This window comes from Mustelus asterias, chromosome 7 (assembly GCF_964213995.1).
Source record: "Mustelus asterias chromosome 7, sMusAst1.hap1.1, whole genome shotgun sequence".
NCBI classification, from domain to species: Eukaryota; Metazoa; Chordata; class Chondrichthyes; order Carcharhiniformes; family Triakidae; genus Mustelus; species Mustelus asterias.
In genome coordinates this window covers 53,726,830-53,753,947 of record NC_135807.1, presented here as the reverse complement: position 1 = coordinate 53,753,947, position 27,118 = coordinate 53,726,830, and the positions used below count along the sequence as shown (strand labels likewise).

Below are 27,118 nucleotides of genomic sequence, written 5' to 3'. Positions count from 1 at the left end.
TCTTTACAGGTAATCAAGTCTTAAAGGTACAGACAATGTGAGTGGAGAGAGCGTTAAGCACAGGTTAAAGAGATGTGTATTGTCTCCAGACAGGACAGTTAGTGAGATTTTGCAAGCCCAGGCAAGTCATGGGGGTTACAGATAGTGTGACATGAACCCAAGATCCCGGTTGAGGCCGTCCTCATGTGTGCGGAACTTGGCTATCAGTTTCTGTTCAGCGACTCTGTGCTGTTGTGTGTCGTGAAGGCCGCCTTGGAGAACGCTTACCCGAAGATCAGAGGCCGAATGCCCGTGACCGCTGAAGTGTTCCCCAACAGGAAGAGAACACTCTTGCCTGGTGATTGTCGAGCGGTGTTCATTCATCCGCTGTCATAGCGTCTGCATGGCCTCCCCAATGTACCCTGCCACAGCAACCTCTGCAAGACGTGCCGGATCATCGACACGGATGCCATCATCTCACGTGAGAACACCATCCACCAGGTACACGGTACATACTCTTGCAACTCGGCCAACGTTGTCTACCTGATACGCTGCAGGAAAGGATGTCCCGAGGCAGGGTACATTGGGGAGACCATGCAGATGCTACGACAGCGGATGAATGAACACCGCTCGACAATCACCAGACAAGAGTGTTCTCTTCCTGTTGGGGAACACTTCAGCGGTCACGGGCATTCGGCCTCTGATCTTCGGGTAAGCGTTCTCCAAGGCGGCCTTCACGACACACAACAGCGCAGAGTCGCTGAGCAGAAACTGATAGCCAAGTTCCGCATACATGAGGACAGCCTCAACCGGGATCTTGGGTTCATGTCACACTATCTGTAACCCCCATGACTTGCCCGGGCTTGCAAAATCTCACTAACTGTCCTGTCTGGAGACAATACACATCTCTTTAACCATTGCTTAACACTCTCTCCACTCACATTGTCTGTACATTTTAGACTTGATTACCTGTAAAGACTCGCATTCCAACCATTATTTTGTAAATTGAGTTTGTGTCTTTATATGCCCTGTTTGTGAACAGAACTCCCACTCACCTGATGAAGGAGCAGCAAGCGCTTCGAAAGCTAGTGGCTTTTGCTACCAAATAAACCTGTTGGACTTTAACCTGCTGTTGTGAGACTTCTTACTGTGTTTACCCCAGTCCAACGCCGGCATCTCCACATCTTCTCTAACCAAGCCAGTTCTGTATCCATCCAAGCCAGCCCACCTCGAATCCCATGTGATTTTAGTTTTTGTACCGGTCTGCCATGTGGGACCTTGTCAAATGCCTTTCTAAAGTTCATATAAACTACATCCATGGCACTTCCCTCATTCATTATCTTTGTCACCTCTTCAAAAAGAGTGACAAATAACATTTGCGCACTCGAGTGCCAGGCGATGACCAAGTATAGAGAATCTAACCGTTGTCCTTTGCCATTCAATCACATCATCATTGCTGAATATTTCACTATCTGCTTTCTTGGGGGGGGTTACTATTGGCGCCAGATTGAACCGGACTAAACATATAAATACTGTGGCCACCAGAGCAGGTCAAAGCCTAGGAATCGAGCGGCAACTAGCTCACTTCCTCACACCACATTGCCTGTCCACAATTTGCAAGGCACAAGGAGTGTGTTAGAATACTCTCCCCTTGCCTGGATGAATGCAAAACCAAGAACACGGAAAAGCTTGACGTCATCCAGGACAAAACAGCCAGATTGATTGGCACCTGATCAGCAAACATTCACTCCAGCACCAACACCCAGCAGTGTATACCATCTACAAGATGCATTGCAGGAACGCACCAAGGCTCCTTAGCACCTTCCAAACCCACAACCACTACCATCTAGAAGGATGGGGACAGTAGGCACGTGGGAACACCACTCCTGAAAGATCCTTTCCAAGCCATACAGCATCCTGACTTGGAAATTGTAATGAGTCAGGAAGCCTGACTGGAAAGGAAGATACAAGTCTTTTATGTGTGGCATAGAGTATTTGTCTGAGCGGGAGGCTCTGTTGACTGTCAATTTATAATCTCCACAGAAATGGACCAAATTGTTGGGTTTTAAAACTGGGACGACTGGCGTGGCCCATTCAGCAAATTGTACTGGGCATATAATGCCAAGTTTCTCTAGACATTCCAATTCTGCCTCCATTTTGGCATATAGGGACTGGTCATGCTTTGAAGTATTTAGGTCGGGCCTCTGGGTCCATGCAGATTTTGGCCCTAGTGCCTCTAATCTTCCCAAGGCCTTCTTTGAACACTTTGGGATAATTCCTAATTGCTTTATATAAATTGCTAGTACCCAATTTAAAGATCTGTTGCCAATCCAGGCGGATTTTCTGTCGCCAGTCCTTTCCCAAAAGACTGGGCCTTGGGCCTTGCACCTCTATTGGGGAAGTCGGACTGTCTGTTGCCCATGGGTAACTGGGGTTACGGTGGTCCTAACAATACGTTAGGGCTCCTCAGTGTATGTGGCCAATCTAGCCTTGGTGTGCCGTAGGCTTGGAGTCGCCAATAATAGGTACAGCAGCTCCTGCTCCATGTCTAGGGGATGGCCATTTTCTTGGAGTTTAATCGTGATTGGAGTCACTTTGTTTGTGCCAATGCAATTTAGCTGCACCAATTCCTCATTCCCGGACTAATTTATTTGTAAAGCCCTATCCTGAGGTGACTTTGACCTGGGCGGTATCATTGTGTCTGTTTCGACAACCTTGTTCGACATCCACTTTGGGTGGATCCTATAACTACAAGTGCAGCACGGATGTGCTCGCTCCTCACTATATTGTGGAGAGACTTCCCGTCTAGTCCTGGAATCTTACGGCCTCCAACTCTAATCGTCCTTTCTTGGCAGCAAATGGGAAAAGCAAGCGTTATCCGTTGGGGGCTTGGTTCTGCAGTATAGCGGTTGCTGGAGTGGGGGGGTGGTACTGTCTATGGACCCCTGAAGCTCCTGGGCCTTTTTTCTGCATTTTCGTGGGAAAGGGCCTGTTCTGTTGCTTTCTTGAGGTCTAGGGTTTGTTCAGTCAGTCGCTTTCCCTGGGTCACAATATTCTTAATTCCACGTACTAAACAATCCCATAACGTTCCCGGAAGTGCACACCCGTACTGTTCAGCCAATTTCCGCAGCCTCATCAAGAATTCAGCGGCCAGTTCCCCAGGGAGTCTATTTGCCGTGTTAAACCTGTAGCTATGCAATATAACAGATTGTTTAGGATCATAGTGGTCCGATATCATATCTACCAATTCGTCAAAAGATTTTGAATCTGGGGCTGGCAAGTAGGGTTATGCATTTTATGATGCTGAAAGTCGGGGCTCCACAAGCAGTCAGGAGGATGACGTTTTGCTGGTCATCCCATTCAATTGGGTTTGTCTGGAAGAAATATCTAATTTTTCTGGCGTATGGGGACAGTCTTCCATACCCGCGTCATATGTTTCCAGTTTCCCAAACCACAGCATTTTCAATATCCCCACCCCCACAGTGAGTCTTATCAGATTCTTTGAATGCAAATGTACTGACTTGGAAACCCAACTGGAAAGAAACATAGTTTATTACAGAATGCAAAGTAAAACCACTACCGTGGTGTATGCACACTAGTCCCTGCCTGGGATTAACATCCAGCAGGCCCGGTCCTGGGCCTGCCTTATAAAAGGCCCAGGTAATGAGTTCCAGCTGGCAGACCACTGCCTGTTACCAGGGGAACTCCTGTTCAACAGGGAGATTAATCAATGATTCCGCATGGACCTCGTGGGGATCGTCACAGAAATATATCACCATTCCTTCACTGTCACTTGGTCAAAATCCTAGAGCTCCCTCCCCAACAGCACTGTGGTGTATTCACCACACAGATTGCAGTGGTTCAAGAAGGCATCTCACCACCACCTTTCCACGGGCAATTAAGGATGGGCAATAAATGCTGGAAAAGCCCACATCCCTTGAATGAATTTAAAAAAGAAGAATGGTTCACTGTTAAATGTGCCAGCTTTTGAGTGAAATGTTAAACCAAGGCTCTGTCTGTATAGGCAGATGGTTGTAAGAAATCTCATGACACTATTCGAAAAAAAAGCAGGCGAGTTTTCCTGTCTTGGAAAATTATCTTTCAGCCAATTGCATAAAAAGAAACACAACATCTGGTCACATTTCACTGCTCTTTGTGCACCTTGTTGTGAAGGAATTGTCTGCTACATTTCCACAGATTGGAACTGTGAATGCACTTAAAGTACTTATTTGCCAGTAAAGCACTTTGGGATATCCTAAGATCATTAAAGGAGCAATACAAGTGAAAGTTTTTTCTTTTTCTCAGTTACAAAACTTAGTCCATGCTGCTATTTAACTGCAATTTCCTTCATATGGATATTAGGGAAAGGTCAGAATAATGAACAGAACTTTTTTTTATTCATTCATGGGACATGGACGTCGCTGGCTGGCCAGCATTTATTGCCCATGCCTAGTTGTCCTTGAAGTGCAATTGAGAGTCAGCCACCTTGCTGTGGCTCTGGAGTCACATGTAGGCCAGACCGGGTAAGGACAGCAGATTTCCTTCCCTAAAAGGATATTAGTAAACCAGGTGGGTTTTTCCGACAATCGATTCATGGCCATCAGTAGATTCTTAATTCCAGATTTTTTTTTTTATTGAATTCAAATTCCACCATCTGTCGTGGTGGGATTTGAACCTGGGTCCCCAGAATATTAGCTGAGTTTCTGGATTAATAATCCAGCAACAATACCACTAGGCCATCGCCCCCCCCTATACTCTTGCAAGAAAATTATTATTTGTGCCCTATGTATGGTGCACACTTCCTCGCCTACAGTTGTGGAACTCAATTGGCAATGGTCTGGGAGCAGGTTATTTGTCTGATCTGTGCAGATAATAGCACATCGCTTTGAAGAAAAGGGAAGAAGGAAACAAATTGTTGAATTTCTGGTTAGAAAGGACTAAGGGTAATGCTTTTAACAAGTATCATACTGCTACTCCAGATTCTGCATACAAGGCTTGCATCAATATTCAAGTTGTAGATCATCCTGTCAATATGGGAATCACAGTCCAGTTAACCTAATATGGCTAGAACTTATAAAAGTGGAAATGTTTTTCATGTTTGTTAAATTTGAATTATATGCAAGTGTAATGTATTATTGGTATTTTCCGTTTGGGTTTTGGCTATCAGTAATTAAAAAGGAAAGCATAGGAGTCTCAAGCTGCACATGTTCATAAACAGCATGTTAAGTTACTTAAATTTGATTCAGCACTTTACAGTTTTTAATTCTTGAAAATCAAATTGCTTTTCAAATAGATTATATTTAGATGGTCTGAGGAATAGGTGAATGTTTATAAAATGTTAAACGGGCTGCACTGTATGGGTATACGTTTTGTATTTCAGGGGAGAATACACATTGCAAACTAAAGCCATCATTAATAAAAATGCAGTGGATGGTCCGGTGATCAGATTGAATGTAGTACCAGACCCCAACAAACCTGTCAGCTTGCATGTAGACTACGACAAAAATACAACTTTTGTTGCTGGTGGATTTTTAACAGGTATGCATGATTTATTCACTTGTAATAAATATTGATAGATATGTTCGGTAATTGGGCCTTGGCATAAGTGCCAATATTTAGGGCGGGGGAGTTTGGGCCTGGGTAAGATGGTCTTTCAGTGAGTCAGTGCAGACCTGATGGGCCGAGTGGCCATCTCCTGCACTGTAGGGATTCTATGTATTTGCTAGTATGCTTTTGAAAATCGGTAAATGTTGCACTTTAGAATTCTATTTGCACTTTATCAGTTCTCGCTCTTTTTAGTAAACTGATTTTTAATAGCCAAATAATCTAATTGCAGCTTTGTCAGAAATCATTGTGTGTAGGCAAAATGGATAGAACATAGATTAGGAGTAGAACAAAGCGATTTAGTCTTAACTCCTAGTTTTCTGGCTGCTCTCTTTCAGTTCAGCGTGCAGTACAGTGTTTTTGAATCTAGCTTGTGTGTATCCATCCTTGCTTCTGTATATTTCTGTTTCTTCCTGAGAGTATATACCAAACTTGTTTGCCATTAGGTTTTGCCTTCGCTGTATAGTTTAGTTCATTTGTCAGGTTTCCAGTTATATTTAATTTTCCGCAGTTTAAAGTTCTTAACGCACTTTTGGCTTGAACACTGTCCTGATTTGGATATCCTTTGCTGCTATTAGTTAAAGCACACAGGATACTATGCTATAGCAGCAATTTAAAGAAGGGTTAAAGTAGAATAATGTGAATACGTACATTACTTTTCAGTCATTCATAACAATATTATCTGCCTTGTAAGCTTCAGCGATGAAGCTTCATTGTATGAGTTTACAAAGAATGATGAACAGGTAATCAGTTTCTGCTTCATCTACCTGTCCCACACTAATCCATTACTTTATCTGTTGCAATATAGAAGCTACCAGCCCACCATAAGCTATGTGGTTTGCATATGAAAGATGAAAGACTAGATATTAAAAACCAGGGACAATTTGGGGGAGAATCTAAGAAATTCCTTTGTGACCCATCTAGGTGATTGAATCTAGTCTCGGAGATCATTTTAGTTCTGAATTCCTTGAGGTATCTACCTTTTGTAAAAGTTAGTGCTAGTCCCAACCAATTAAACAACTGACGAGGAGGAAACTTCAAGAACATCCTCATCCTCAATATTAGCGGAGCCCAGTGCTCAAGTGCAAAAGGCAAGACTGAAGGATTTGCAACCATCTTCAGACACAAATTGTGACTGGATCATCCATCTTGACCACCTCCTGAAACCCCTACCAATCCAGAAGCCAGTCTTCAGCAAATTTGATTCATTCCATGTGATATAATACTGCTGAACATACTGGTATAGCAAAGCTATGGGACCTGACAAGATCCCGCAGAAAACTTGTGCTTCAGAATAAGTTGCACCACTAACCAAATGGTTTCAGTGTAGATACAACACTGACATCTACTCAAAAAATTGGAAAATTACTCAGCTATGTCCTGTTCCAAAAAAACATGACAAATTCAATCCAAAAAATTACCACCCCATCAGTCCACTCTCAACCATCAACAAAACAATGGATGGATGTCGTCAGCAGTGCTATCAAGCAGCACTTTCTCACCAATAACATGCTTATCGGTGCTCATTTGGTTCGACCAGAACCTCTTGGCTCCAGGTCTCAATGCAGCCTTCCTCCAAACAAGGACAGAAGAGCTGAATTCCGGAGATGAGTTAACAGTGGCTGCGCTTGGCATCAAGGCAGCATTTGACGAATGTGGCATCAAGGGCTTTGAGCAAAATTGAAGTCTGTGAAAATCAGAAAACTTTCCATTGCTGTCATAACTAACACAAAAAGTTGGTGATTGGTTTGGAGGCCAATCATCTTGGTCCCGGAGCATCGCTGCAGGAGCTCCTTGAGGCAGTGCTGTAGACCCAGACAACTTTCCCGTCATCACAAGGACTGACGTGGGGATGTTTGCTGCCAATTGCAGTGTTCAGCCCAATTCCTAAATCCTCATAATGAAGCAGAGCATGCATGCATACAACAAGACCTGGAGAACATTCAGCTTGGACTGATAAGTGGCAAGTACTATTCATACAATACTAATGACAATGATCATTTCCAACAAGAAACTACCTTCTCTTGACAGTGGCATTACCATTGCTGTATCTCACACTATCAACACCCTGACAGCCACCATTGAGCAACCTGACTAATATTGTGGCTACAAGAACCATGTCACCTGACTCCCCAAAGCTTGTCTGCTATCAATAAGGCACAAATATGGATGATTAAATTATCTCCACTTGCCTAGATGAGTGCAGCTCCTAGAGCATTCGAGCTCTAGGAGCTGCACAAAGTAACTCACTTGATTGGCACCCCATCAACCTTCTTAAATATTCACTCCCTCCATCACTAGCTCACCATGTCTGTACTAGGTACCATCTACAAAATGTAGTACAGCAACTTGCCAGGCTCATTGGACAACCATTCCTGAACCTCAACCACTTAGAATAATTGACAGTTAGATGGGAACCTGACCACCACCTGCAGGCACTTCTCTAAGTTGCACACCATTCTGACTTGGAAACTTTATTGCTGTTGTTGCTTTGTTACTGGGTCAAGAATTCTGAAAATCCATACTTAACACTACTGTGGGAATACTTAACAACTGCAGCGGTTCAAAAAGGCAACTCACCCCTGCCCCTTAAGGGCAACAGAGATGGACAATAAATGCTGGCCTTGCCACTGCACCCACATCTCAGGCGGTGGAGGAGGGGGAACAAATGAAGTAAAACAGAAGCAGGTTCTGCTCCTGTAGGTATTCAGCATCCACTGAACAAGATAGTTACACAGTTCCACTATTCTCTGGTGAAAGATCAAGCATCTAGATCTAGTCTTCAGCTTATAATTGTGACCCACTGGTCTCCCTGATCTATTTAATTGGAACGAACTTGATTGGTAAGTGATCTATTCCCTTCATTATCTTAGAAGCCTAATGTACCAAACTGTTTCCGAACAATGCCCATGAATTTCAGCACTGTATACAAAATATTTGTTCGTTATGTTTAAACGCAATTCAGAAGATTATTGTTGAAGTCTGGTTGCAGATTGTAATATAATGGATTTAAATTGTCGTAATGCTCATGATTATTTGTACATGGTTGTCTTTTAAATCAATTTTATCCCTAAACAGTAGGCTAGAAAACAACATTTTTCACTAGAGGTATTAAATGTAAGGCCTGATTTGAAGCCATAGATTCCTTCTACAACCTCAAATTAAACATTTGAACGCTAAATGAAATTTAATTCATTTTCATTGTAATGTTCCCTGACGAAGTATCTTACTTATTGGAGAATAACTGCTATTGTAGCATAACAAGCCAATATCAAATTAAGGTTGGTCTTATCCTGAACTTATTTAAGTCAATGCTATTACATATAGGAAGACCACATTAAAAGTGATTTTTCAGAGTATATTCCAATAGAATAATAATTGTAGATTGAGTGATAATGTATGTTTTCATGATTCCAAAAGTTTTCACTTGACACGATTGTACCTCAGTAAGATTATTTTATTCTGCATAATTTTCACTTCACCTTAATTAACTAAAATCAGATTTTTTTCTGCCAAAGTAAATATGGGTCCCTTAAAAAGACAGGAGAAATTACAATTGAAATGACAGTTTCTGTGAAGGGACCCTCTCATTTGGAAACCACTGACCGAAAAGGACAAGGCCAGCGGGCACATGGAAACACCACCATCTGCAAGTTACCCTCCAAATGACAAACCATACTGACTTTGAGCTATATTGTCTTCATCGCCGCTATAAATGCCAGCCACACTGGCATCCCATGAAAGAAATTAAAGTAACAAATCCAACATCAGTGACAGGGAAAATGCTAGACACACTTATCAGAGACAAAGTAACGGGCAATAAGAAAATATGATTGGGCAGTGTCAATGACAGATTTATAAAAGAAAAATTTGCTTGGCAGATCTAACAAGAGCTTTTTGAGGTTGTAACTAGATAAGGGGAACTAGTGGGATGTGATGCTGGAGGATTTTCAAAAAAATTCACTAAGACACTATACCAGATGTGGTTATACAAAAATAGGATTCATGGGATTGGGGGTAATGGATTGGGGATTGATTAAAAGATAGAAAACAAAGTAGGAAAAAACAGACACTACAAGGATTAATGCTTGGGCCTCAGGTATTTATAATCTTTATTGACTGATTCTTTTGAGGGGATTGTCATATGAGGTAACATTGAATAAGGCCTATATTCCTTAGAATTTAGAAAGATGGCTTGGATCCTCATTAAAACATACAGAATTCTTAACGGGCTTGACAGGTTAGATGTTGAGAGAATGTTTCCCCTGGCTGGAGAATCTGGGATATGGATCACAGTTTCAGAATAAGTAGGTGGCTATTTACTGCAAAGAGAAATTTCTTCAGTCAAAAAGGATTGTGAATCTTTGAAATTCTCTACTCCAGAAAATTCAGTGCTCGTTCATTATATTCAAGTCAGCAGTTGATAATCTGTTGGTGTTAAGGGGCATAGGATAGCATGGGGAGGTGGTGATGAGTTAGTAGATCAAACATGGTCCGACTGAATGGCAGGGTTGATTCAAAGAGTTGAATGGCCTATTCCTGCTCCTATCTCATGTTTTTGTGCATTTGTCTATCTGCACACTGCAGTTAATGCACAATGTCCTGAACAGCTGGCAGGATTTTTTCTGTTACACTTGGAAGATTACCATGAGACTTAAATGGAGCAAGAGTGTTACAGTAGTCATTAATTGACTAGCATTTTGATGGCCTCATGCTCTGCAAATTGTTCATTTACCAGTAGTTACTAATTTGCTTTCTGTTGGACTCAGAAAACTGGGAACTCTTGTGTGTGGGATAACTGCAAAATGCAACACAGCACGCTAAGTTGCTGGATGCCTTATTTCTCTATCCATGAAACATTTTTTGCTTTGTTCTGAGTGGTTCTTTTTACAGTCCTTGATTGACTATGGAGTACAATTTTGGAAATCAGATTTTATAAAAGTAAGATAGCATCTCTGATCCATCAGAGCTGCACCTTTATAATTAATAGTTATGTTGATGTGCTAGTATGTTTTGGTGTTTAGCACTCCTAATGATTTTCATGAAGTCATGCATGCCTTTAGAATCTTTCCATTTTTAGAACCCAGGTTCCTAGCTATATAAAATTAACAGATCAAATGACCAGATGATCCTATTCGCAGCTTTTAATTTCCTGTTTCAACCTCACATCACAAACTTGTGCTCCCCAAAATTCTCGATTGTATTCATTCACCTTTTGTCTCAACCTTCCCCCATCATAATCTGAGGTTCTAAGTTAAGTACCATAGTTCATAACTTGGGCCTTTTTTAAACTGATGAACAAACTTGTGATCTAGCATGCCAGGTGATTACATATGAGCTCACCTTCAAAGTTCAGTAAATAAATGTTCGCACGTTGTCTTGCCTTAGTTTTCACTTTGTCAATGCGGGTTGAAATGCCATAATTATCATAATGTCATAAATGCCATCATATCATAATAACGGGAAGATTTTGTATATGACACCACTAAGCTTAACTTTCAAAATCATTCATTGCAAATAGTGGTAAAGATTTCATTGTTACCAATGACAAAGTATAACTTGTTTCACCAATTCTCAGTCACAATCATGGCAAGTATTTTAACTTATCTTTGAGACTGCATGATTCTTCAGGGAGTGAATTAACCAAAACGTTTATTTAAAACTGATCTGTATAATTCAACTTTTAAAATTCCCTCTGATAATTGCCTTGGCCAGATTCTTCTCCCTTTGTTAGAACTCATAATCGTGATTCATTATAATAATGCACCTTTGCAATTGCTTGGAACAAGGGGGATTTACAGTGGCTGCATGCAAAAGGCTATGTCAACTATCAAGATAGGGTGCAAGCCAGAAGAAATGCGTTTCCCAGCGACGTAAAGTAGTCCTATGTTCACATGTATGACACTACTAGGTTCCTTCATTGGAGTGTGATTACAGATTTACAGGTTAAATTCCGTTTTTATCATCAACGCTTCTGTGATCATCTTTGGAATGATTGTATCTAAATTTATTTTATTTCCCGCCCCTTACAATTGCGTCCCCTATAATAATAGGGAACTCAATTATAAGGGGAAAAGACAGGTGTTTCTGCGGACGCAAACGAGACTCCGGGATGGTCTGTTGCCTCCCTGGTGCAAGAGTCAAGGGTGTCTCGGAGCAGCTGCAGGGCATTCTGGAGGAGGGGGAGGGGGGAGTTGAACAACCAGCTGTCGTGATGCATTTAGGCACAACAATATAGGTTAAAAAGAACGGGGTGACAAGCCGAATTTAGGGAGTAAGGAGTTAAACTAAAAAGTAGGGCCTCAAAAGTAGTCATCTCAGGTTTTCTACTAGTGCCACATGCTAGTCAGAGTAAGAATATCAAGATAGCTAAGATGAATACGTGGCTTGAAGGATGGTGCAAAGGGAGGGATTCAAATTCCTGGGACATTGGAACCGGTTCTGAGGGAGGTGGGATCATACAAATCAGACGGTCTGCACCTGGGCAGAACTGGAACCAATGTCCTTGGAGGAGTGTTTGCTAGTGCTGTTGGGGAGGGTTTAAACTAATGTGGCACAGGGATGGAAACTGATGCAGGAAGTCAGAGGGAAGTAAAGTGGGGACAGAAACAAAAGGCAGTAAGGGAAAAGGTGGAAGGCATAGAAATCAGAGACGAAAATCAAAAAGGGAGAACTCAGTGAATAGGTCCAGTAAGGCTAAGAGAAATACAACATGGGGAGAGTGTACAAAACATGAAAGGACAGATGGTATGCGAAAGCAGGGCAGAGAGCAAGGGAAGCGATCATAATTCTATCTCCTTCACGATAGCATTGGAAAGAGATAGGATCAGGCAGGCTAGGAAAGTGTTTCTCTGGAGTAAAGGGAAATACAGTGTCATCAGGGAGGAAATTAGACGGGTAAATTGGAAGGAGGCATTCTTGGGGAAAAGTACCGAAGGAAAGTGGAGGATTTTCAAGGAATGTTTGTCTGGAGCTCTGCATGACAACGTTCCGATGAGACAGGGGGGTGTTGGTAGGGTACGGGAACCGTGGTGCACGAAGGTTGTGATGAACCTGGTGAATAAGAAAAGAGAGGCGTACAGAAGGTTCAGAGAGCTAGGAGGTGTTAAGGATTTAGAGGAGTATACGGGATGTAGGAAGGAGCTTAAGAAGGAAATTAGGAGAGCGAGAAGGGGTCATGAGAAGGCCTTGGCGGGTAAGATTAAGGAGAATCCCAAGGCTTTCTACAAATATGTCAAGAGTAAAAGGATGAGATGTGAAGGCATAGGACCCTTAAAAGGTGAAGGGAGAAAAGTTTGTGCGGAACCGTTAGAAATGGCGGAGCTGCTTAATGAATACTTTACCTCGGTATTCACGGTGGAAAGGGATCTGGGTGGTTGTACTGCTGGTTTGCGGTGGACAGAAAGGATCGAGCATGTGGACATAAAGAAAGAGGATGTGTTGGAACTATTGAATGGCATCAAGGTTGGTAAGTCGCCGGGACCGGATGGGATGTACCCCAGGTTACTGTGGGAGGCGAGGGAGGAGATTGCGGAGCCTTTGGCGATGATCTTTGCATCGTCGATGGAGACGGGAGAGGTTCCGGAGGATTGGAGGATTGCAGATGTGGTCCCTATATTCAAGAAAGGGAACAGGGACAGCCCGGGAAATTACCGACCGGTGAGTCTAACCTCAGTGGTTGGTAAGTTGATGGAGAGGATCCTGAGAGACAGGATTTATGATCATCTAGAGAAGTTTAGTATGATCAAAAGTAGTCAGCACGGCTTTGTCAAGGGCAGGTCGTGCCTTACGAGCCTGGTTGAGTTCTTTGAAAATGTGACCAAACACATTGACGAAGGAAGAGCGGTGGATGTGGTCTATATGGACTTCAGCAAGGCGTTCGATAAGGTCCCCCATGCAAGACTTCTTGAGAAAGTGAGAGGGCATGGGATCCAAGGGGCTGTTGCCTTGTGGATCCAGAACTGGCTTGCCTGCAGAAGGCAGAGAGTGGCTGTGGAGGGGTCTTTCTCTGCATGGAGGTCAGTGACCAGTGGAGTGCCCCAGGGATCTGTTCTGGGACCCTTGCTGTTTGTCATTTTCATAAATGACCTGGATGAGGAAGTGGAGGGATGGGTTGGTAAGTTTGCTGACGACACCAAGGTAGGTGGTGTTGTGGATAGTTTGGAGGGATGTCAGAAGTTGCAGCGAGACATAGATAGAATGCAAGACTGGGCGGAGAAGTGGCAGATGGACTTCAACCCGGATAAGTGTGTGGTGATCCATTTTGGCAGATCCAATGGGATGAAGCAGCAGTATAATATGAAGGGTACCATTCTTAGCAGTGTAGAGGATCAGAAGGACCTTGGGGTCCGGGTCCATAGGACTCTTAAATCGGCCTCGCAGGTGGAGGATGCGGTCAAGAAGGCGTACGGCGTACTGGCCTTCATTAATCGAGGGATTGAGTTTAGGAGTCGGGAGATAATGCTGCAGCTTTATAGGACCCTGGTTAGACCCCACTTGGAGTACTGCGCGCAGTTCTGGTCACCTCATTACAGGAAAGATGTTGAAGCCATTGAAAGGGTGCAGAGGAGATTTACAAGGATGTTGCCTGGATTGGGGGGCATGCCTTATGAGGATAGGTTGAGGGAGCTTGGTCTCTTCTCCCTGGAGAGACGAAGGATGAGAGGTGACCTGATAGAGGTTTACAAGATGTTGAGAGGTCTGGATAGGGTAGACTCTCAGAGGCTATTTCCAAGGGCTGAAATGGTTGCTACGAGAGGACACAGGTTTAAGGTGCTGGGGGGTAGGTACAGAGGAGATGTCAGGGGTAAGTTTTTCACTCGGAGGGTGGTGGGTGAGTGGAATCGGCTGACGTCGGTGGTGGTGGAGGCAAACTCGTTGGGGTCTTTTAAGAGACTTCTGGATGAGTACATGGGATTTAATGGGATTGAGGGCTATAGATAGGCCTAGAGGTGGGGATGTGATCGGCGCAACTTGTGGGCCGAAGGGCCTGTTTGTGCTGTGGCTTTCTATGTTCTATGAAGTCTAGATCAAACTGCATTTATTTCAATGCAAGAGGCCTTATGGGCAAGGCAGATGAGCTCAGGGCATGGATGAGTACATGGCTATTACTGAAACATGGCTAAGGGAGGGACAGGACTGGCAGCTCAATGTTCCAGGGTACAGATGCTAAAGGAAAGATAGAGCAGGAGGTAAGAGAGGAGGGGAGTTGCATTTTTGATTAGGGAGAACATCACGGCAGTACTGAGAAGTGATATATCCAAGGATTTGCCCACTAAATCTAAAAGGATAGAACTGAGAAATAAGAAGGGAGAGATCATTTTAATAGGATTGTACTACAGGCCCCAAATAAAATAGTCAGTGGGAAATTGAGGAGCAAATAGGTAAGGAGATTACAGATAGCTCCAAGAAAAATAGGGTTGTAATAGTAGGGGATTTTAACTTTCCCAACATTGACTGGGCCAACCATATTATTAGGGGTTTTGGATGGAGAGAAATTTGTTGTGTATTCAGGAGGAATTTCTTATTTAGTATGTGGATGGCCGGACTAGAGAGGGGGCAAAACTTGACCTCCTCTTGGAAAATAAGGAAGGGCAGGTGACAAATGTTAGTGAGGGATCACTTTGGGACCAGTGACCATAATCCCATTAGTTTTAAGATAGCTATGGAGAACGGTAGGCCTGGCCCAAAAGTTAAAATTCTAAATTAGGCTAAGGCCAATTTTGATGGAATTAGACAGGAACTTTCAGAAGTTGACTGGGGGAGTCTGTGGGAAGGCAAAGGGACATCTGGTAAGTGGGAGGCTTTCAAAAGTGTGTTAACCAGGGTTCAGTGTAAGCACATTCCTTTTAGAGTGAAGGGCAAGGCTGGTAGAAGTAGGGAACCTTGGATGACTCGGGACATTGAGGCCCTGGTCAAAAAGGACGAGGAGGATTTCAATAAGGCATTTGACAAAGTCCCACATGGCAGGTTGGTTAAGAAGGTTAAGGCTCATGGGATACAAGGAGAAGTGGCTAGATGGGTGGAGAACTGGCTTGGCCATAGGAGACAGAGGGTAGTGGTCGAAGGGTCTTTTTCCGGCTGGAGGTCTGTGACCAGTGGTGTTCCGCAGGGCTCTGTACTGGGACCTCTGCTATTTGTGATATATAATGATTTGGAAGAAGGTGTAACTGGTGTAATCAGCAAGTTTGCGGATGACACGAAGATGGCTGGAATTGCGGATAGCGAAGAGCATTGTCGGGCAATACAGCAGGATATAGATAGGCTGGAAAATTGAGCGGAGAGGTGGCAGATGGAGTTTAATCCGGATAAATGCGAAGTGATGCATTTTGGAAGAAATAATGTAGGGAGGAGTTATACAATAAATGGCAGAGTCATCAGGAGTATAGAAACACAGAGGGACCTAGGTGTGCAAGTCCACAAATCCTTGAAGGTGGCAACACAGGTGGAGAAGGTGGTGAAGAAGGCAAATGGTATGCTTGCCTTTATAGGACGGGGTATAGAGTATAAAAGCTGGAGTCTGATGATGCAGCTGTATAGAACGCTGGTTAGGCCACATTTGGAGTACTGCGTCCAGTTCTGGTCGCCGCACTACCAGAAGGACGTGGAGGCATTGGAGAGAGTGCAGAGAAGGTTTACCAGGATGTTGCCTGGTATGGAGGGTCTTAGCTATGAGGAGAGATTGGGTAGACTGGGGTTGTTCTCCTTGGAAAGACGGAGAATGAGGGGAGATCTAATAGAGGTGTACAAGATTATGAAGGGTATAGATAGGGTGAACAGTGGGAAGCTTTTTCCCAGGTCGGAGGTGACGATCACGAGGGGTCACGGGCTCAAGCTGAGAGGGGCGAAGTATAACTCAGATATCAGAGGGACGTTTTTTACACAGAGGGTGGTGGGGGCCTGGAATGCGCTGCCAAGTAAGGTGGTGGAGGCAGGCACGCTGACATCGTTTAAGACTTACCTGGATAGTCACATGAGCAGCCTGGGAATGGAGGGATACAAACGATTGGTCTAGTTGGACCAAGGAGCGGCACAGGCTTGGAGGGCCGAAGGGCCTGTTTCCTGTGCTGTACTGTTCTTTGTTCTTTGAGGCATATGACGTGCATGGGCAGCTGGGATCAAGTGGCTTCCTTGAAGAGTATAGAGGTTGTCGGAGTAGAATTAAGAGAGAAATCAGGAAGACAAAAAGAGGGCATGGAGTTTGCTTTGGCAGATAAGGCAAAGAAGAATCCAAAGAACTTCTACAAATACATAAAGGCCAAAAGAGTAACTAGGGAAAGAATAGGGCCTCTTAAGGATCACCAAGGTCATCTATATGCGGATCCACAAGAGATGGGTGAGATCATAAATGAATATTTCTCATTGGTATTTACTGTTGAAAAAGGCATGGATGTTAGGAAATTTGGGGAAATAAATAGTGATGTCTTGAGTGTATATATTACAAAGGTGCTGGAAGTCTTCAAGTACATCAAGGTAGATAAATCCCCGGGACCTGATGAAATGTATCCCAAAACATTGTGGGAGGCAAGGGAGAAAATTGCGGGTCCTCTAGCAGAGATATTTGAATCATTGACAGCTGCAGGTGAGGTGCCTGAAGATTAGACGGTAGCAAATGTTGTGCCTTTGTTGAAGAAGGGCTGCAGGGAAAAGCCTGGGAACTACAGACCAGTGAGCCTAATATCTGTAGTGGGTAAATTGTTAGAAAGTATTCTGAGAGACTGGATCTTCAGGCATTTAGAGCGACAAGAACTGATTAGGGACAGGCAGCATGGCTTTGTGAATAGAAAATCACATCTCTCGAATTTGATTGCGTTCTTTGAAGGGGTAACCAAGAAGGTAGATGAGGGCAGTGCAGTTGACGTTGTCTGCATGGACTTTAGCAAGGCCTTTGGCAAGGTACCACATAGGTTGTTGCATAAGGTTAAATCTCTCAGGATCCAGCATGAGGTAACCAATTGGATACAAAATTGGCTTGACGACAAAAGCCAAAGGGTAGTTGTAGAGGGTTGTTTTTCAAACTGGAGGCCTGTGAACAGCGGTGTGCCTCAGGGATCGGTGCTGGGTCCACTGTTATTTCTCAATTTTATTAATGATATGAATGAATTTATGGGGCATGATTAGTAAGTTTACAGATGACAACAAAATTGGTGGTGTAGTGGACAGCAAAGAAGGTTATCTAGGATTGCAATGGGATCTTAATCAATTGGGCCATGGGCCGATGAATGGCAGATGGAGTTTAATTTAGATAAATGTGAGGTGATGCATTTTGGTGGATCGAATTAGGGCAGGACCTACTCAGTTAATGGTAGGCATTGGGGGCAGTTATAGAAGAAAGAGACCTAGGAGTACACATTCATAGTTCCTTGAAAGTGGAGTCACAGGTGGACAGGGTGGTGAAGAAGGCATTCTGCATGCTTGGTTTCATTGGTCAGAACATTGAATACAGGAGTTGGGACATTTTGTTGAAGTTGTACAAGACATTAGTAAGGCCACACTTGGAATACTGCGTACAGTTCTGGTCACCCTATTATAGAAAGGATATTATTAAACTAGAAACTGTGAAGAAAAGATTTACAAGGATGCTACTGGGACTTGATGGTTTAGGTTATAAGGAGAGGCTGGATGGACTGAGACTTTTTTCCCTGGAATGTAGGAGGCTTAGGGGTGATCTATAGAGGTCTATAAAATAATGAGGGACATAGATGAGGTAAATAGTCAACATCTTTTCCCAAAGGTAGGGGAGACTAAAACTAAGTTAAGGTGAGAGGGGAGAGATACAAAAGGGTCTAAAGGGGCAATTTTTCCACACACAGGATGGTGAGTGTCTGGAGCGAGCTGCCAGAGGTAGTAGTAGAGGCGTGTACAATTTTGTCTTTTAAAAGGGATTTTGACAATTACAAGGATAAGATTGGCATAGAGCAGCGGTCTCCAAACTCTTCAGTACAAGGGCCACATCGTATATTCTACACGTCGTATATTCTTCGCAGGCCAAAGAAAAAAATCAGTTCTATCTAGGCCGGATGTGGCCCACGGGCCGTAGTTTGGAGACCCCTGGCATAGAGGAATATGGGCCACATGCGGGCAATTTGGGCTAATTTAGTGGTTAAAAACTGGGTAGCATGGACAAGTTGGGCCGAAGGGCCTGTTTTCATGCTGTAAACCTCTGTGACTTACAGTACAAAAACTAACTATAACAGATGCTGGAAATCTGAAGTTAAATACTAATATGCTCAGCAGATCAGTCAGTGTCTGGGGAGAGAAACAGAGTTAATGCATCAAGTTGATGACCTTTCCTCACATCTAGAAAAGTTAAAAATGTCATTAGGTTGAGGAAGTGAAAGTGTGGGGAGGTGGGAGTTGGAAAAAGAGCTGAAAGGGAGGTCTTTAATAGGGCAGGAGACACTAAATTGATGAAAGGGTTCATGGTGCAAGGTCCTTTAACAATTTGGTAATTGCAAAGAAACAAAATATGTCTGAAATAGAAATAAATGGAAGAGTGCTGAAAAACTGTCACCCAAAACAAAAACAGGAGAAAAATGAATGCAAGACTGAAAGACAAAGAGTGACAGAGATTACAGCCTAAAATTGTTTATTGCGGTGAGTCTCAAAGGCTGCAAAGATCAATCAAGCTTGGTCTCAAGCTTGCATTGAGCGTCATTGGAGCATTATAGGAGGCTGAGAGCGGAGAGATGGAGTATTGAAATGACAAGCAGCCAGAAGCTCAATGTCATGTTTCTGGACTGATCCAAGGTGTTTTGCAAAGCAATCCCCCAATTAGAGCAGACCAAATTGTGAGCAGCATATGAAGTATACTAAATTGAAAGAAATGCATGTAAATTGCTGTTTCGTCTGGGTGGAGTGTTTTGGATCTTGGATGGTGAGGAGGTGAAAGGATAGGTGCTGCATCTCCTGTGCTTGCAAGGGAAGGAGAGGTGGGGGTGAACTGGGTAATGGACAGGATGTGAAGGGGGATGTGAGAAGGAGAATACAATCGCTAGTCGAGGTGGGAGGGGTGAGAGATGGTGAGGTGAATCCTCAGTTGAAAAAGATGTATTGAAGCACTGGTTTCTGCGTCATCAGAACAGCTGGAGAAACTGGGAAAACTGAATGGCATAGTGTCCTTACTGGAAGTAGGGTGCGAGGCAGTGTCTTTTTCTTTCTTAAAGGTTTATTTATTTAAAAATCAAGTTTTGTCCCAGAAAGAATGAAACTGAGGCACGTTTTGCAATCAGTCATTCCAAGCAAAATACAAAAAATTCAAAAAGAACAGAGTGGTAGAGCATTCTAATCATTAGATTAGAGTACAGATGAGGTCATTGGGCTTGGGTGTCATTGTTTAGTGAATATTTATCGATAGCGTATCCACAGAAATGGGGGCAGAAAAGTCATTAAGTTGATCTTTCTCTGCACCCTAGCTATGACTAATACTATTCTCCACTCTCTCCTTTCCTTCTCTGTGTACGGTTTGCTTTGCCTGTATAGTGTGTGAGAAGAATACTTTTCACTGTGTATCAATATACGTGACAATAAATCAAATCCAAAAAGTCAAGAAGTTGAGACAGCGAAGGGAAGTGTGAGATAGGCACGGTGAAGGAGAGATATGGGTCTAAAGTTAAGTTTTCCAGTTCAGGCTGAGAACTGGAGACAGCGCCAATATATTCATCATGTACTGGAAAAAGAGCTAAGGAAGGGGGCCTGAGTGAGACCATAAGATATAGGAGCAGAATTAGGCCATTCGGCTCATCGAGTCTACTCTGCCATTCAATCATAGCAAGAGACTGAAACAAAGGCAGGACCCATCTGGATAACCATCGCAACACTTCTTATTTGGAAGAAATGAGTTGCGAACAAAGAAAAGTACAGCACAAGGATAGGCCCTTTGGCCTTCCAAACTTGTGCCAAATGTGAGATGTTGTTCATATGAGAACAAGTGCAGCCAGAGGTTGGGGGGGGGGGGGGGGGGGAGGTAGATGATAGAGAGAGAGACTGGTTGGGCCTCTTTTCACATGCCTCAAAATCATCCTGATGGGGGATAAAAGTGTAGAAGAATTGCATGTCCTTGTTGAAGAGAAGATTGTAAGGGCTAGGAAATTGGAACCTGTTAAAGTGACAAAGCACATTCGAAGATTCATGGATGTGGATGGGAAGAGACTGGACAAGGGGAGAAAACAAGGTCTCGATGAAAAATCAGTATAGTAGGGCAGGAACAAACTGCAATGATAAATCCATGAGGGCGGTCCTGTTTATGAATTTTAGGACGGAGGCTGTTTGAGGTTAGGGGACTATGGGGTTGGAAGCAGTGAAGGGAAGATTTGCAGAGGAGATCGGTCTTGGAAACAATGGCCTGATGTTCACTGTTGGGCTTATGGTACAAAGAGTTTAGGAGGAAGTGTCAAAACATTTGCATGTGGCCTTTGCTTAGATAGAGGTCAGTTCAATAGAGAATAACAGCACCATCCTTATCAGCAGATTTGATGGCAATGTTTAGGGTTGGACCTGAGAAAATCGAGTGCAGCAAGTTCAAAGAGAGACATGTAAGAGTGAGGACAGCAGAGAAATTGAGATGACCAATATCATGCCTGCAGTTTTTGATGAAAAGACCAAGAAAGGATTGGAGGCTAGAGGGAGGAATCAAGGTGGAAGGAGAATCTTGGAGATGGGTAAAAGGGATTGCAAGGGAATGACTCCTGGCCAAAGGTGTAGGCTGGGAAGCAAAAGCGACAGGAAAAGAGCTCAGTACTGTACTGAGCTTGAAATTCATTGAGATGGAAGCATAAAAGGATAAAGCTGAGATCATTTGCTAAATACAGATTTTTCAGGATCAAAGAAGGGAAGGTTGAATGATTTTGTAAATGCATAGCAAGGGTTGAGAAAATGAAGGGTCTGGTTTCAGTGCAGACAATTCCTGTTCTGCTATTATAATTTAATGGTGGCCTAACTTCCGAGTTGTACCTTTCTGGTTTTGGCGAAGATTAGTTCTAAGTCTGTCTAGTCATTGAACTATAGAACTGCAGTGACTGCTTTTGAAAAACAATTTGTCTGCAGATTGCTTTGGGATGTCTTGGGCACACACACGAGGCACTATTTAACTGCAAGTTCTTTTCATTATTCAAAAGATGGGTGTTCTGTGCAACTTGCCAAATTTGATTATTATATTCCATTACTTGCTAAATATAGTTATTCTTCTTGTGGCTAGCTTTTAAATATCCTGTCCCAGAAATTGAGTAGATATAATTCACAGATACATTCTGGCTCTGACTATTTATGGTATAGTGTTTGAATAGAGAACACAGATTTGGTTTTTGTATTGAATGGAACTGTGAATGTAGTTACACAGAAAAGGAAATAGAAGACATTTGGAGTAAAATACAATTCATGATACACAGTTAAATTCCGCAAACCAAGCAAGTACAAATTATTGATGCCACATTTCTTTTTTTTCCAGTGTGCTTGAGGATCATTATTGTGCTTGAAAATAACCTAGTGTGATAAGGGGGTTTGCATAACCTAACCCAGATATGTGAAGAAAATTATCTAATGTGAACACATTAATATTTTTTAAACAATTCTCTTCTAGAGTTTATAATTAGTGTTATTTCGGAAGACGGCAATGCCATGAAGAATATCAAACCAAATGATCTTACCATGAGAATCTGGAGAGGTCAGCGACCGTCATCCAATGTGAGTTAAATGAATACCTATTGATGCAATTGTAACAGATTGGGATAGGAGAGAGATGAAACCCGTATTACTTCCCTTGAAGTTAATAATCAGTATGTGTTTGAAAAGGAAGAAATGTGTCTTTCTTAGCCCTTGACTGTGTGGACAAATCGAATAACCAGTAGCAAGGTTTTCATCAGTTTAAATTAAGATTATTTATTCATGCGTTTACCTTGAAAATCTAGCACTACGGCACTCACATATCCACTCTCACAAACCACATCATGCACGTGCGCACACACTCGTGTTAAGGAGAATAGTGCATTATTACAAGTTATTAACAAAACCATTGTTCTTAATTCGCATGATTAGCTTGTCTTGGGAAAAGCAGGTTGCAGGCCTGGTGAAGGAGAAATCTTTTGCTCCTGAAGTGTAATTAAGTGAATTCAGATTCCGAACTCAAATGACAGTCATTGCAGGATTCTCTTGAAAAGTTGGACTTCCTGCAAGTCATAAATTTAGTTACTTGTAGACTTGTTACCAGGAGGTTGGTTTGCTGTATTGGTGGACTTGAGAAGGAACAAACTTTGGAGACCTTACACTATTACTGTCTCCAGTTTTTGAGGCATAGGTGTTACTACCTTTTCTGCTGCAGATGTTGAGACATGTCTTTTTAGAGACAACACTTAAATAATAAATTGGGAGACCAGCATGACTGCCTTGCCATGTGGTTTCTCACCATTCCCTTCTAAATATGATGTTGGGCTTGCATTGATTACCACAACCTGGCTTATTGTTTCCAGACATTCACCCTAGGGATTTGAGACAATCACTGTATTTGTTTCTGAACAACCCATTCAAGTCGAGAAATACCTTTTTGGATGGTTTCAGGAGATGGATAGTAACACCTTTTACCTGAAATGTGCCCTTTTGTCTTTCGAGACTGTGGAAGTTTCAGAATCCACAGACCAATGCTGTTAGGTATTGTATGTTTTGTCTGGCTTGCTGTACTTTGCAAGCCAATGCATTGTGGGATTGATCTTCTGAAACCAACAGCACAACCAAGTGGAGAGAAGAGCACAAAGATCAAAGCCAAGAATGTTTTGTTTGGGACAAGATTTTCTTGGTTGTCATTATGCTACTGGAGCTAAATGGGTTCCTGCTCTGATTGCATAGTCCAAATGACAAATTATCTCATCTGGCGGAGACAAGTTGACCAACTGTTACCAAGTCAAGCTATATCTAAGGATACACCTCTCATGGAAGAACCTGATCAGTTCACCACTTCTAGTGAGCCATCTCCAACTCAAGGAATGCTGACTCCAGTCTCACTGCATCAACCTAGTTCAACTGAAGTTGAAACCATCTCAGCTTCACTGGATAAAACTTCAAATTTGGCTACAAGTCCTAAACTGACATCATTCTACCATGAATATTACTCTTTAAAAACATCAGACATCCGCCATATTCCACACTGGAGGCTACCTCATTTGTTGGATAGTAGCATTCTTAGACCCATGACCATTGGGCAATTATTTTTTTCTTAAATATTTTGGAAAATTTTTATTTTTCCTAAATTTTTAACATACTATTGGGGAACAAATATCTACACTCACTCCCCTCCCATGTATCTACCATTCACAACTGGAATAACTATTTGAAAATCAGTATTGATTTATTTAATTAGTGCAGATGCTGGATATCTCAAATAAAAACAGAAAATGCTGGATAATCTCAGGTCAGGCAACATCTGTGGAGAGAGACAGTTAACATTTTGAGTCTAAATTACTCGTCTACAAACCCTTGCTTAAATAAATCCATGGGAAATAAAGCTCCAAAATATGCTGGAAAGGAGATGGTTATAATGCATCATTTTGCCAAAAGCTGCACAGTTTGGCAACAGGAAACAAAAGCTTCATTTAAAAGCATTTCACTTTAAACAGCCACAGGCTGACACTGCATCTACACATGTGCATGCAGTGCCGCCCCCCCCCCCCCCCCCCCCCCTTCCCCGGCTGTTTGTGGCACAAACAAACAGCCATCTGGGGGAAAAAATGGGCTGAAGGTTATGATCTGAAGTTGTTGAAGTCGACTGGAAGGTTATCCCAATCCAAAGATGAGGTGCTGTTTCTCAAGCTTGTATTGAACTTCATTGGAATAGTGTAGAAGGCCACAGTCTAATTATAATTGTGTATGTAATAAATGTAAAGTCTTTTTAAAAGTGTCTTTTTTTATTTCCACATTTTTGCTGCATGAGACCACCATTCCATGGGTACATTTTTAAACTTGTAACTTTATGTAGATTACCTTTAACGGAATACTTAAGTGCTGTGGGTTCTGCAACTTGAAGTATGGGCAGCACAGTGACACAGTGGTTAGCACTGCTGCCTTATAGCACCAGGGACCTGGATTTGATTCCGGCCTTGGGGGGACTGTCTGTGTGGAGTTTGCAAATTCTCCTCATGTCTCCATCTCTTGCCATGGTTCCTATACAAATTATATTATGATCCAGTTATGAATTATGATTTTCAGATTTTAGACAGGAATCCGTTCTTGGACATGAATGGAAAACATATAGGTTGAATTTATTCCATATACAAAGGAAATATTATAATTGTGTATGTAATAAATGTAAAATCTTTTAAAAATTTTAACCACCTCTGCATGTTTTTCTTCAGCCCACAATTCTAAACTGTAACAAAGGACGGGAAGGTGACAGAGAGGGATGTTTCTACTTCAGGTATTGACAGCACAATTTCTTTTTAAAGTTCTCAATTGCACATTTTTGTGTGGAACAACAGCTTGCATTTTGGTAATGTTGTAAAAGAGCAAAAGATGTGTTGGACATTCGTTCGGTATGCTTGGATGAACTTTAATGTTATATTGTGTTTAATCTAAATGGTGCAAGGCTTAGAATTTTTATAGAATTGTATTTTGTTGCAAATTAGTGTGAACAAATAGCATTTAACTTGCGATATATCTATCGTGACACAGCAAGCCCCATCAGTGATCAACAGGTCAATGACTCTACTGAACTTGATTTTCTGTTTTGTACGAAAAGGCTTGTACATCGATGGGGTTACTGAGCCTAGTTTATACGAGTCTAGTCTAAGATATCAATGGCATGTTGACATGTAGTGGGTTAATTATCTGACTCTTTCAATGTCTTTAACAAATTAAGGTTCTAACCTGTGATTAGAACTTGGTCCTAAAATATCTACTTGATAGTAATATTGAATTTTGAATGTGTGATTTCATGCTGTTATTCCACATCTCACATTCTTTCAACAACTAATGCATTAGTTCAAGTTACAGGACAAGCATGAACTTATTTGGGAGAGGTTGTGGAGCTGACTTAGGGCAGTGGGGGGTGGAGTGGGAGAAGGGGAGGACCGTTACTGATCTGAGAAACCTGATCTGAGAATTAAAAACACATCACAGTTCTTTCTCTTGATCCATATTTTTAAAACAATCAAGCGTTCCATTTTATTTGCCTCTTGATAGACACAGACCATGCTAATTTCCAGAATTGCATAATGAACATTCATGTTTAAGTTACCTGAGTGTGATATTTGTACAGTCACAGAATTGTTCAAGCTCTTCATTTGTAACATACACTTACATTTCAGGGATAAAATCCTTCCAGAGCGTACAGGAGTACATACCGTTCAGTTTGTATATTCACAAGACAAGATCGTGCTTTATAGTGAACAGGTATGATACGTGATGCAAACTGTTTAAATATTTCATATTTGTGTAATATAAAATAATGAATAATGAAAAGTGAAATAAACAGTTTTGGAAATACACATCACTGTGCATCTGACAGGTTAAACTCTTCATCAGAACTGAATACCAAGATATTCAGTATTTTAGAAAGCGGAGGAAAACGGGGAAGAATCAATTGATAGTCAAAAGGGAAGTTGAATGAGTTTTAAACTATAATAGGAAAGTTATTAAATATGACAGCCTGGGATAATGGAAAGGCAAAAAGGATGAAAGACTGGAATTAGATGAGAAATGGAGAAAGAAAAGGAACAGCACATAATAGATATGACATTTATTATGTATGTTATGCATATCTAATTTATCTCTATTCAGTGACACATAATCTCACCTCAGCTGTGCATATTTACGAGAGAAATCTCCAGAAGCTGTAGGTGTCTACCTATACTTACGACAATTTACATTTATACAGTGTAGCTAATGAAATTGAAAGACCTCGAAGTTTTAATACACTTGATGCTGAACATGTACGTCTAATGCAGAGCAACAATCAACAAAATCATAGAATATTGAACTGCAGCATGTAGTCAAAACCCTGCAAAAACATGTGTCAGAGAAAGTTGCATTCAAACATAGCGATCTGGACCTACCACACCTTTCGCACTCTGTTCACATTTTGTCACTTATGATATGAGACATGATACTGATGAAGTCTGCATCAGGGTAGTGCTGCATACAGAGGAGGGGAGAGAAATTAAAGTGCTCAATTCCCTTTCCTTTTATCCATAATTACTGAGATTTGTTTTTTAAAATGTATATATGCATGTTTCTAAACCCCCATTAGCATGTGGATAATTTTAAAGGTACCAGCAGCAGACTGGGTATGAACGAAGATCATTTATTCATACATTCGCCCCAAATGATCTAATCACAGTGCCAGTCAGATACTACACACTCTGAAAAGAAATATTAAAGAAGATAGTGTACTTCTACAAGTATAAACCAAACAAAGAGTTTAACAATTCATGTGTCTTTGAGAGTCTAGTCAAGAAGGAAGCTGTTTTCCACTCTTGAATTGTAGTTCATGTCGGTTCAAATGGCTGGGGGTTGGATCTCAGGATTACTATGAAGAGAAGGATGTTCAACAGGT

At 42.0% G+C, this 27,118-nt stretch overlaps 1 protein-coding gene across 2 annotated transcripts in view; it reads left to right on the top strand.

The window, feature by feature from the left end:
- The window catches only part of smchd1 (structural maintenance of chromosomes flexible hinge domain containing 1), a 202,740-nt gene that overhangs the window by 144,992 nt on the left and 30,630 nt on the right, over window positions 1-27,118 (top strand). For both annotated transcript variants that reach the window (XM_078216072.1, XM_078216073.1), the window contains exons 33-36: window positions 5,360-5,517; window positions 22,160-22,263; window positions 24,921-24,982; window positions 25,872-25,956. In XM_078216072.1, coding sequence (XP_078072198.1) covers window positions 5,360-5,517; window positions 22,160-22,263; window positions 24,921-24,982; window positions 25,872-25,956 — 409 coding nt within the window. The remainder of the gene's footprint in view (window positions 1-5,359; window positions 5,518-22,159; window positions 22,264-24,920; window positions 24,983-25,871; window positions 25,957-27,118) is intronic.